A 12,538-nucleotide genomic window follows, 5' to 3' on the forward strand; every position below is an offset into this window, starting at 1 on the left:
ACTTTCACATGATCACCAGCTTCCTCCGTGAAACTGGAAGTTGTGCGAGAGGCCCAATTTCCCCTCAGTTGTGAGCCTTGGAGAAGCAGCGCTCAGACAACCCCCTGGAGGCAAGGGGAGCAGAGCATCCCCTTCCCTGTGAAGTGTTCAGATTGTATCGAGTGCCACTTGATGATGGGGATTGCAGTCCCGATCCCAGTAATTAACTGGTGCATGACTGTAGTTAGTCATAGTATTGACTCTGGATGAGCTGCACAGACTAGTTAAGCATCAAATAGGAATACAAGATCACCCAGATGAATTGGTGGGTAACTGTGCTCATTTGACAATCTCTGTCAAAGTGTTACATTTATGTCAATAATCCAAGTGAACTGGTAGCAAGTGATTAATGTTAAATTTTGCAGGATTAGAACTGTTGAGTCTCGATACCTTCTCTGTTATCTCACTGTTTCGTGAGATTTTGTTTCGCCACTTTCAATTATGTATTTACATTAACTCTTGGAATGGTGGTGTAACTTTTCTGTAAACAGTACTGAATTGTGCCGCTAAGAGCTGTTCTTTTGTTTTTTGCAGATTGTATTCCCCCTCTGTCTGAAGTGGAATGAAGGAACCAACCATGGGATTGCACTCAAGATAACACTTCTGGAAACTGTGTCTAATGGCTTGCTCTTCTCTTTGGGTTATTTTTATCTGCTCTTTTGATGGTTTTCATGTCTGAAGGATTAACCTTCCTTGTGGAAGTAATTGAAGTAAACTTTTCCTCCTTGAAAACAAGTTCTTCCTTTTGAACACTGTACGTCATGGGAGACATGGCCAACAACTCAGTAGCATACAGTGGTGTAAAATACTCTATAAAAGAGTCTAATCATGGAGACTTTGGAATCACAGTTGATGAGCTTCGTGAACTTATGGAATTGCGTGCTGCAGATGCTTTACATAAAATACAAGAATGCTATGGAGATGTGTATGGTATCTGTACAAGATTGAAAACTTCTCCCAATGAAGGTAAGGATCATTGTAAGGAATGTGTGTGTTTATCCAGGTGGCTGTTGTATTCTACTTGGAGCTGTGTAGATATAGCCATTGTTGCCTGACTTTAATCCTTATACACAGTAGGTTGACGATACTTGGCTGGTCAGTTGACCAGCAGCTCAACCCTACTGTAAGTTGCAAATTTGCTGTATTCTGTTTGTGGTTTCATTGGGCTCTTGACAAGGTAGTCTTGACAGGATATTGGACAGCAGCCCAAGCTTCTGCTATGTGTATGAGTGCAAGTCATCCCCCAACTCCTCTGAAAAAGCACTGCTATTAAGAGACTTTGCAGCAGCATGGAATTCAGCACAGGAGAGGGGAATATCCAGAAGCTGGAACATTGGAACTACCATCTAATCAAGATGGTTAAAAGATGCTTTTTGTGACAGTCTTATAATTTATCTTTAAAAATGTGGCAAGCACTGTGCATTAAGAACCTGATGTACTAAAGTTTAATTTGTTCAATCTCTACCTCAGTCATTTCACAACTGGTGGTATTTCAAATGAGTTTCAATTCTGGCAATGATGGCAGGTTTTCAGTGGAAACCTTCAGTGCTTTAGGTAAATTGGGAAAACAGTCATCATTGTGAGTTCCCAGTGTTTCCTAGTTGTTGGCGGAGCCGCTACATGTGGAAAAACGTTCATCTGCAAGATCCAACTTCTTCAGTGGTTGGATTTATAAGCCTGTTATACTTTTCTGGTGTTAGATACAGCAATACTTCCAATAGCACAGGAAATATGTTCTCTAAAAGTTGGGTGTAGTGAAACAGCATTTATACAATGCATTGTCAATTCAGTAGCTGGAAAATGTATTCTAATTGGCCCAGGATGCACTGCTCCCATTGATTAGATTGACTATCACTCCAGGACAAAGAGTGCTGTGTTGAATTTGCACTAAAGGGAGCTGTGTTATGGAGCGTATGACTGTACTATTGGTGTAGATACTGTATTTCTGTAAGATAGATGCCACTGGCATACAGAGATAACATCCTTAAACTGTCTAACTTTACTATGTCATGTGGAATTGGAAATGGTTTTAGTGACCCTAAACCTAGAAAAGTTTTATAGCCAGCTTTAATGTTTTTTGGTGATTGTTTTGACATCTGGCATATAGTATTGGTATGCACTATGTGTTACCTCTTCAAGACTTCCCAAAAGACTAGGCAAATTCAAAAATTAAAATGTTTGATACCTAGGCAAATCCGACATGCTTAATTCTATCAGATGTGAACTTTTTCCCCACCCTTAAGCTGTGCCTCCAGTAAAGGCATCCTTCTCTGTTATGTGGTGGTACAATCTTTGCTATGAAACAAGTACTATTGGCGGGTGCATTTTCACATTCTTTGGGTAATTGCTTAATGTCTCAGTAGAAGAGATTGTTGCTGTAATGGGATACTGCAGTAACCTGAAGCAGGAAAACACTCCCTGCCCCCCTTGCTGATTAAGGAAGGTAGCTAAACCTTCCTGTAGCAGGAAACTAGTAGTGGTGGTTACTATTATTATGTGTGTAGTAGTCCTCGAAGTACAATTGCTATTAACTAATTTTGGGCACAATCCTAACCCACTTTCCAGCACTGGCATAGCTGTGTCACTGGGGACATGTGCTGCATCCTGCAATTGGGGGGTGGTCATGGAGGCCTCTTCAAGGTAAGGCAATGTTTGTTCCCTTATCTTGGAGTTGCATTGCCCTTACATCAGTGCTGGAAAGTGGGTTAGGATTGCGGCCTTTATTTAATAGTATGGTTATGTGAGGCAGGATGTACCTTTTTCCACATAGCTTGTTGAGATCTTCTCATTAAGTGATAAAGAGACTTCTTTAAATTCTCTGCTCCAGTTATTCCTGTAAACCACTTAGGCAGAACTTTGAAGTCCCCTACTGAAGGCAGTTTCCCCAGTTATCAAAGTCTAATCTGTATTGTGCTGATTGAAAGCACTGCTTCCATTTCTTTAATAGAGATGGTAATTAAGAAGGGGACAGTCATGCTTCAACTAACATCTTTAAATATTGGAGAACCTTTCAGGAGTCACTGATGGTTTCCACAAAGTGAAGCACAAGTTCTTCACAAATGTTGTATGTATGTACATGTAGGAATGCTATGTATATACCCCCATCTTGAAATTTGGATGAGGAAAAAGTCTCAAAAGACTGACTGGTCTTGGCAGCAGCACTACAGATGAAACCAATAACATATGCAGTGGAGGGATCTGGGCTTGTTCCAGTTGATACTTTAACATTGACAACAGAAATACAAAATCTTACTGGCCATAAGGTCTTGCTAAGTGATGTTTCCTGCAAATGCAGACGGGGGGGGGGGGGTTTGAACTGGGAGGACCTAATTCCTTTCTAGGCTGGGCAGATGTAATAAGCACATTCCCCTACCCTCAGAATTAGTCAGTATGTTGGCCTACTTGTTTGTTGCACTATGAACCAATCTGGACAATATTCAGATTGTCTCCCAGTTGTGTGGATTGGAGGGGGAAGTGTAGCATGTACTTTTCCTCACCCCAGCAGGCTAGTCCACTGGCACATAACTGAGGCGATTGTTGTTTGAACTGTCCTGTATGTATGGGACATATATTCAATGTTATATACTGCATTTTATGTATTCTGATATCAGGGTTTCCTAGACTTCTATATTCATGGCTGCAATATTCAGGCTTGCAAGAAACAGGAATTTTATTTTAGCTGCAGTTAGAATGGCAAAGAGAATATAGGGAAGTGAACCAAGTGATTATGTGTTCCATTTTTATACAAAACAAACATACAGTACTTGGATTTTTTGGGAAACCAAGTATTTAACTTTTGTTAGGTGATGTACAGATGACAGTAAACTATTCTAAAATGAATTTCTCTTTCTAATATCTAGGCTTAAGTGGAAACCCAGCAGATATAGAGAGGAGAGCAGCTGAGTTTGGAAAGAACTTTATACCTCCTAAAAAGCCAAAAACATTTCTTCAGTTAGTATGGGAAGCACTGCAGGATGTTACATTAATTATTCTAGAAATTGCAGCCATAGTATCACTGGGCCTTTCTTTTTACCGACCTCCAGGAGGGAATGAAGCTTGTAAGTAAACAACTGAGAGACTACTTTTGTTTAATGTATATGTAATTTGAAATATGTGTTGAAGTGGTAATTCAGAAGTTATAACATTTTGGATCTCCAGGAACTGTTGAAAGAACATGAGACACAATTGTGTGGCATGCAAATGCACTGTCAGTACTTCTTTTGAGCCAGATAAACATCTCTGTATATATGCATCTCTTGAAACTGCTATAAGATGAAAAGCTTTGTGACTTTTTAAAAGTTTTGTCTTGAATTCAGTTTAGAAAGCAAGGCAATAACTAAGGCAGCATGAATTGTCAGCTGATTTTTTTTTCCTTTACAGTGTTTATTACCTTCAATTAACAGTGCATATAACCAGGAGACCACAATCTTCCTCCAACAGTAGCACTCAACATCATTTATCTGTCCTGCCTGGTTAAAACTTCAATCTGTTCACCCTTATCCAGTTGATCACTGACTTCAGATACCTGTTGAACCTTTAAACATGTCACCTAGTTTTGCAGTAAAAAACTGGTGACGTTGGCATGGTAGTCTTCACCTTGATCTTTTGATAACCTCTCTGTGATTTCATGTTTCATGGTTTCAAATTGGATGTAGAGCAATAGCTGCCTAGCACTACCCCGAGACCTACCTGAAGGATAGCAGCAGATCAGTAATAGATGTATATAACCAGATCAGAGATCCAGAAGGATATAGGAGCTAGCCCACCCTTGAGGCCAGCTGGTCACATCAGGCAGCACATTGATGGGGGTGCCCATCTATGACTGCCTGCTTGCCCTCCACTCTTCCTCAGTCCACCCTAGATTAGAATAGGAAGAGCAGAGAGGAAGAAGAATGGGGACAGTAGTATGGTGCTAGAAAGTTGGTAAGTGGCAGCAGAAACTGGCGCTTTGGGTAAAGGGAGGCAGCATTTGGCATGCTGCCTCAAGTGTCAGGAAGTCTTGCACCAGTCCTATGGGCAGTATTATCAAACATTTGAGATCCAAGAGAGTTAAACATTATACTACACCCATCTCTTAGTATAGGAGTGACCAAGGAGAGTCCACCTCCAAAAACAGCATCTGAAGCCAGGCAAATGAGGACTATGGATAGAAATTAACATGTACCCAGTATATCCCTGAACCAAATTTATTTCTACAAGTAAAGGTTAATGTGAATGATGTACAATATTCTGAGTGTATGCAACAGGGGCTCTTCAGTTCATCCATGGGTTCCATCTACACATTGTAGATGAGAAGGTAAGACTTTGATGCCCAGATGTGTAGAATTATTATTCTGGCATAGGATAAAGAAATTGTGAAGGTATAGGACAACGGAAAGGCAAGATACCTCTGCTTTTTAAAAAACTGTAGTCTTCCATCCCCATACTGGGCATCTGCTAGGTGAATGTGCTTCTTTTGATAGAACCGTTATAATTTTCAACCTATATTCACAATGAATTTAATTCTTGGACATAGGTGCACCCTTTCATAATTGAGTTGTCAGTTAGCCTTGTATGTAAAAGATTCATACTGAATATTCAAATTTAAAATATGTACTTAATGCATTTCTTCATTTGGCAGGGAACTGACAATTTACATCCTGCTTAACCTTTGTGTTTAAAATTTGCCGGAATAAAGTAAATCCAGATAGAAAGTTGAACGAGTTAAACCATGACTGTTGATCTGGACCAGGGGTGTCCCAGGTTTTTGGCAGGAGGGCCACATCATCTCTCTGATACTGTGTCGGGGGCTGGGGAAAAAAAGAATTAATTTACATAATTTACAAAAATTTGAATAAATTTTACATAAGTTTACATAAATGAATACATTAAAGATGAACTTATATGAATGCAGGTCTTACAGTAGCTCAAGGCCTATAAAAGGCCTTGCACAAAGCAAGGCTGGCCTTTACTGCTGCTACTGCATCTCAGAGGTGAAACAATAAGCAGTGGAGGGAGCCCTCATCCCTCAGCTCACACAAGAGGTCAAACAGTCGTCCTCATGCTGAGAGCAGTTGCATCGGGCCAGTGTGGGCTCCAACAAATCTCCGGAGGGCCAGAGGCTGATTGGAGACTGGGGGCTCCCTGAGGCCCCCGCATTGAGAGGCCTTGAGGGCCGCAAGTGACCCCAGGGCCAGGGTTTGGGCACCCCTGGTCTGGACAGAAACTGATTTGAAGTTGTTTCAAATATAATGGAAGCATTAACAAATCATTTCTAAAAAGTGTCCTAGCATCAATTTTTTTCTGTATTTAGGTATAAAAACTTGCCATTACAGGTTGAGCCTCATTATTCGCATGGGTTCTGTTCCAGGCACTCACGCAAAAAACGCACTATAGCAAATCAATTAATAAAACAAAGTTTATTTGCTCCGGTGTTTTAAAAACAGCCTTGCTGACCTTGGTGATGTAAGATAAGAGTCATTAAGAAGACAATCCATCAATCAGTTGTCTTCCAAGAGCTTAGAAAGGCGCTTCACTCAGTCCCTCCCTTCACCAGTGCAAAGTGATCACCTTTCTTTCAGGTGCTCGGGGAAGAGAGGGGTCACCTGGAGAGAGAGAAGGATTGATTGTCAGCCAGCTTCTCTCTCTCTCTCTCATTGACGAGGCTATTGTTACAGGACTGTTCAGTTTTTTTTAAACTGATTTTAAAGGGATGCATTTTTCCCCTTCTCCTGAGATCAGCACATTCCTTCTCATTTGCAGTGGCCATTCGTGTTGAGTCAAATCCGTGTATAAAAAATCAGTGTATAACAAGGCTGGACCTGCACTGCAATATTCTGACAATGTAGCCATGTGTCCCTGTGCTGCATTTTTTGATGGGCCTATATTTGCTAAAAGTTGGATTGAGGAAGATGTTCTGCCCTGTTTAAAAGTGTAAAACGTACCATTATCACAATGAGGAGTTAGAGTTGGTTTGCTTTTCTGTTCTAGGTTTTCTGTTCTAGGCTACAGGAAAGAAGTGTGCACCATGCAAATTCATCAAAACTCATATCAGTACTCCTTCTGCATCATATGTAGCTGAAGGCAGCTCTGTTCCTGGTATATTGTTTTTAGGGCATGGAAACATAGGGAGGCAATTTTGTAAAACACGTTAAAACTGGAGTCAAGTTTCTGAAGTCTCACTCTTGGTGTGTATTACAGAGCAAATAGCAAAACAATGAGAGTTTGGAACTGATGAATTCAGAAAAAGAGTCTTAGTGGAAGAACAACTTTCTTCCTTATCAACACAACACCCTACTCTAGAGATGGAAATGTTCTTACCTCTTGTTTAAATTGTAATCCGAATTGTCTACTATTATGTTACATACAACAGTTGTAGGTTTAGGGCCAATTGTAGATTTAGCTGAGAAACCCATCATGATAGATGCTTTTAATCAGGAAGTGAACCTCTGTTTTTTTTGAAGCAGCTGCCGAGAACCCCAAACTGTGGAACATTGTGAGCGACAGTTAACGCTTCCCCTTGACTAGTGTTTATGCTTAAAATTTCCCCCAAAATGGTGATGTACTCCAAATGGCCTTTTGGGGCAGAGGGATAGACACTTCACAGTAGAGCAGAACGTGTTAGCTTCTCCCCTCACAGCACATCACAGTTCTATCAGGGTCCTTATTTAAAAGGAAAAGGACTGCTTCCAATCCACTTTCTGGTTAAACCTATCTATGTAATTTCACCCCAGCAGTCTCATGATATACCTACTACATAATATCTAAACAAATGGAGTTCGTTAAATATGGTTCTAATTTGTATATATTATACCCTTTTTTGTACTGCTGTCTTGGAACAAAGATAATATCTGAATAAGCATGTGTGCTTATTATTGATATAAGGATGTTTAATTGAGCAACAAGTAATCAAGGTTTGGTTGATACTTAGTTGCAGATTTCAGGCAAAAATAGAGATTAAGATCTGAATGCAAAGTACTGACTGTTTGTTTGCTTCCTGCAGTATGTGGAACAGTATCAGTTGGTGAAGAAGAAGAAGAAGGTGAAACAGGCTGGATTGAAGGAGCTGCAATCCTCTTGTCTGTTGTTTGTGTGGTATTAGTCACAGCATTCAATGACTGGAGTAAAGAGAAGCAATTTAGGGGGCTGCAGAGCCGCATCGAACAAGAACAGAAGTTTACTGTAATCAGGGGTGGCCAAGTCATCCAGATACCTATAGCTGACATAGTTGTTGGCGATATTGCACAAGTCAAATATGGTAAATATACTCATTTGTGTTACAAGTATCTTTTCTGGTTTATTAAGTGTATGTTAAATGTAGCTCTGGATTCTTTTTAGGTGACCTTTTGCCAGCAGATGGTGTACTTATACAAGGAAATGACCTCAGAATTGATGAAAGCTCACTGACTGGAGAATCTGATCATGTTAAGAAGATGTTGGATCGAGATCCTATGCTGCTCTCAGGTGGGTGATCAGATGTTAGCTGGAATCTGACATAAAGTATTTGGAAATGGGACAGAGTTTCCTAGTTCTAGAACTAGGTTATGTGAAACACTATCTTCCCAGGTGACAAAGATCCCAGAGAACTAGTGCTATTATATATCATGGTTTTAACTTCAGAACCAAAAAGATGAGTCTTGATAATGGGTAGGGTTTCAGACAACTACAAGATCCTTAATGTGATTAGTCTAAGCTTGAGTGTGTATCTGCAGTGTCTGCACTCTGAATAATGATTAAACAGTGCTCAGAGCAGATGGTCTTTGCAATTGTATATTTGGGAAATTTATGGGTCCAAAAGTCTCCCTTGAATTTGAACTATAGGAATCAATGGTCTAATACAAATATATTTCTTGCATAAAAAGGCCACTGTGTTTTGTACCAGCTACCTGCTTAATTTCAAAAGTACTTGTGCTCTTGAACTGCAAGATATTTCAGAAGGTTCTTCATTAGGAAGCCCAGTTGGTGGTTTTGAAAACTTCCTGTTGGAGCCAAAAAGTAGTTGTGGATTCAAAATGAAAACCAATTATGGAGATAGATATGAGTACAATAGCAGCAGTTTCCTATTCGTAGGTTGTGCACTTGATCCTTAAAATTGTTTTTGAACTGGGAGTTAGGAGAGAGAGAGAGTACTGTTAACAAGGCACTAGTACAGTGGTTCCCAAACTTTTAAGCACCAGGTCCCACTTTTTAAAATGACACTGTATCGGAACTAACCTAGGTTTACCAGACTTTTAAGAAGGAAATCTAGACAGTATTATTTTTTATTATTTAAAAGTATTAATAATCAGAAAAAGACCCTCAATCATTTATCTCTCTATATTTACACATGCTTGCAAACTGCAGGAGCTGACCTTTTAGCTGGCTAATTAATAGCTGCTGTATCTGATTTCTTGAATAACCTCAGGGGTTGAGGCAATCTGATCTTTCCATCACCCTTTGACAGCCCACCAAAAATCAGATTGCGACACACTAGTGGGTCCCAACCTGCAGTTTGGAAACTACTGCACTGATATTGTCAGCTGTTTTGGCAGAAAGCTCATTTGAGTCCCATTCATAAGTCAGTGTAGGAATGTTCTTTGTATGCTGTGGGATAGAAAGATTATGTACATGTATGCACCCATTCACACATAGGCATGCAAGCTTTTACTGCACCTTTGTACAGTGTGCTTAATTTGAATGATCATGTGAACTACAATTCTGCAGTGCCTGCTCATGTTATTGCAGGATATAAAAACCTGTTAATTAGCCTTACCCATGCATCTTGTTTTATCATCTTCCAAGCATTACCTCGGTGTTCTCTCATGGGCCTTTAGTGTGCTTGCTAATATGCAAAGTCAAATGGCATGTCAACAAGGTGTAATCACCAAAACCTGCAAGCTGAAACTTTTGTACTAGAGTTCAGTGGGGTGTGTGTGTGTGTGTGTATCTGCTTGTGCCTCTGCTGGACAGTAAACATGATACAAGCACCCAATCAGACCCTTCTGCCAGGAACACAGGGAATCTGAGAGCATTAAAACAGGCATTTGTACAAGGCAATTGGACTAATTCATGCAAATCCGTTATCTCAAAGCTGTTGTGCAAGCCTTTACAGACCTAGCACGTTGATCCTGTCCACAAATAAGTGAACAGGATCTTCTGGTGCTCATTGCTATGCCCAAGTTGGAAAGTAAACTAGCTAAAGTTCCAAGTCCTATGTGCTATGCAAGATTATCTCCAGCTAAGCAAGTTTTTCCCCATTTTATTAAAAATTGACAAACGTTTCATAACTTCTGAAAAGCATGGAATGTTTTGAATAATCTTTATAATTTGAAAAATTCACAATTTCATCTCCTTATTTCTTGTAAAACATAACTTCTCTAGCTATTGCCCATATACCAGATGGACTTGTCCTACCATAGCAGTGTGAAAGAAACATTTTATCATTGATCTTGATCAGCTTAAATTCCACAGTTCTGTTGACTTACCTTGTTATGCTACTGTACTTGTATGACTCTTACCAGAATAGCCTCTGCAACTTAGAATAAGCCCCTGTCATGATAACGTACAGTTCAAGTCTTCTGTGCCATCACAGGAAAAGCACTTATGTCCTGTATGTGCTGTCTTCCAGATGACCAACTGTTGTACATGTGCCACCATGTGAAATATCCTAGTTTTTGATAAGTGCATAAAACACTCAGATTATGGACTTCAAAATCTGTTTGGCTATGGAGCTTGCTAGGTGTGTGTTGATCAGTTGTCTGTCTCTGCACTTGCATGGGGAGGGAGCAGGAAAACTTCTCCCCTTGTGCAGGGCCCAATCTGTGCAGGACATAAGTGCTCAGGGACTGTTTATTTCACTTGTTTCCTGTCACTGATCTGACTAAAATGCACTCTTGAAGCTGTGCTTAGCATTAGAAAGAAATCTACTATTCATAAATATGAATGTTTCTGCATTTCAGGTACTCATGTAATGGAAGGATCAGGAAGGATGGTGGTTACTGCTGTAGGCATAAACTCACAGACTGGAATTATCTTTACCTTACTTGGTGCTGGAGGTGATGAAGAAGAGGAAAAGAAGGAAAAAGAGAAAAAGGAGAAGAAATGTAAGCAAAACGTCCATTTTAGGATCCATAATATGTATAACTTATTCTGTAAGGCAGCTATTTTCAATCTTTTTCATCTCATGGCACACTGACAAGGCACTAAAATTTTCAGGGCACTCCATCAGTTTTTTGACAGTTGATGAGGCACAACCGTGCTGCCGGTGATTCGCATTTCCCAATGACCCGATTAATAAATGCCTTTTCCCCCAAAATCTCCTGGCACACCTGGGGACCATTCATGGCACACTGGTTAATTGCTGCTATAAAAAAATATTTCCATGTGTTAATACAGGATGACATCTTAGGCAGGTACAAAAAATTATGTAGATTTTGTGCTCGCCTTCTTTGACCGATGAGTTGAAAAACTAAATTGAGGAATTCCTGTCTCTCTGAATTATTTCAAGTTAACCTTCTAGACCAGATTGAGCTGACAGTCTGCTAGCCACTTCTAATACAATCAGTATTTTGCACTTGTGCTCTTAACACATCCTAGCCTAGTGATACTGTTAAGTGAGGTTTGTCAGATTATCGTGAACATTTGCAGAACACATCAAAGAAGAGTCAAATCCTGAATGTTTGTATCTGAAAAGGATATATGCTACCTTTTAAGTTTATATTGTGGTGGTTGTGCTGTTACCCCTTTCATGATGTGTGTTGCCTTTGCATTGTCTCTGCTCCCTTTTTGTAATAGACTAGTAAGTGCCAACTGTTTGACTTTATATAGGACAACTTGGGAGCACTTTGGGTAAAGATTTTTTTTTGCGATCTCATGTTGTAATGTCAGTTGTAGTAAACTGCAGCTTGTGAGCAGCATATATAGCAGGTAAACACTGGAAGACATTTTTTTTACAAAAGATTTGAATCTAGTAAATTGTCACAGTTAAAAGTAGTTATTAACTTACTTTCTAGATTTAGAGCAGTTCATGTTGAAATGGTTTCCTCTTAACAAAAAAAAATTTGAATGTAGCAAATGTGCAGTTCAGAGATGATCCAGTTACGTATCCTTACAGTTGCAGAACTAAGTAAATAAAATGGATTTTAAAAATCTGAATTAAGTTTCAAAAAATTTCAGCTGTAATCTGCCTGTTTAATCAAGGTAATTTAGTACTTGTATAACTCTTGTCAGAAGTTGGCTTCTGGAATTGGGTATTCATTGCCTGGATGCCATCATATGGGTGCTCTTCTGTTTCAGATATCCTACTTGAGGTCATGCTCTCCCGTGGGATTCATCACCTAGGGAGGATAATATGGTCATCAATACCCTACAGTCCTGGTTAGGGAATTGTGTTGTCTCTGTAGTTCCTTTTTGTGTATCCTAGCTTTGATTCAGCAAGGAGGAGGTACCACTTGCATTTGGCCAGCAATACTAATATATGAATTTCAGTTCTGCATGGTGAGAGGCACCCTCACCTCTTGAGTTTGGAGATTTATGATGGAAG

General features: G+C 39.8%; 1 protein-coding gene across 7 annotated transcripts in view; it reads left to right on the plus strand.

Annotated features, from left to right (window-relative positions):
• ATP2B1 (ATPase plasma membrane Ca2+ transporting 1) overlaps nt 1-12,538 on the plus strand; it is a 93,387-nt gene that overhangs the window by 57,209 nt on the left and 23,640 nt on the right. For all 7 annotated transcript variants that reach the window (XM_066634606.1, XM_066634612.1, XM_066634611.1 and 4 more), the window contains 5 exons: nt 574-1,005; nt 3,900-4,097; nt 8,021-8,275; nt 8,356-8,481; nt 10,956-11,099. In XM_066634606.1, coding sequence (XP_066490703.1) covers nt 801-1,005; nt 3,900-4,097; nt 8,021-8,275; nt 8,356-8,481; nt 10,956-11,099 — 928 coding nt within the window. In that variant the 5' untranslated portion in view covers nt 574-800. The remainder of the gene's footprint in view (nt 1-573; nt 1,006-3,899; nt 4,098-8,020; nt 8,276-8,355; nt 8,482-10,955; nt 11,100-12,538) is intronic.

This window comes from Tiliqua scincoides, chromosome 7, assembly GCF_035046505.1.
Source record: "Tiliqua scincoides isolate rTilSci1 chromosome 7, rTilSci1.hap2, whole genome shotgun sequence".
NCBI classification, from domain to species: Eukaryota; Metazoa; Chordata; class Lepidosauria; order Squamata; family Scincidae; genus Tiliqua; species Tiliqua scincoides.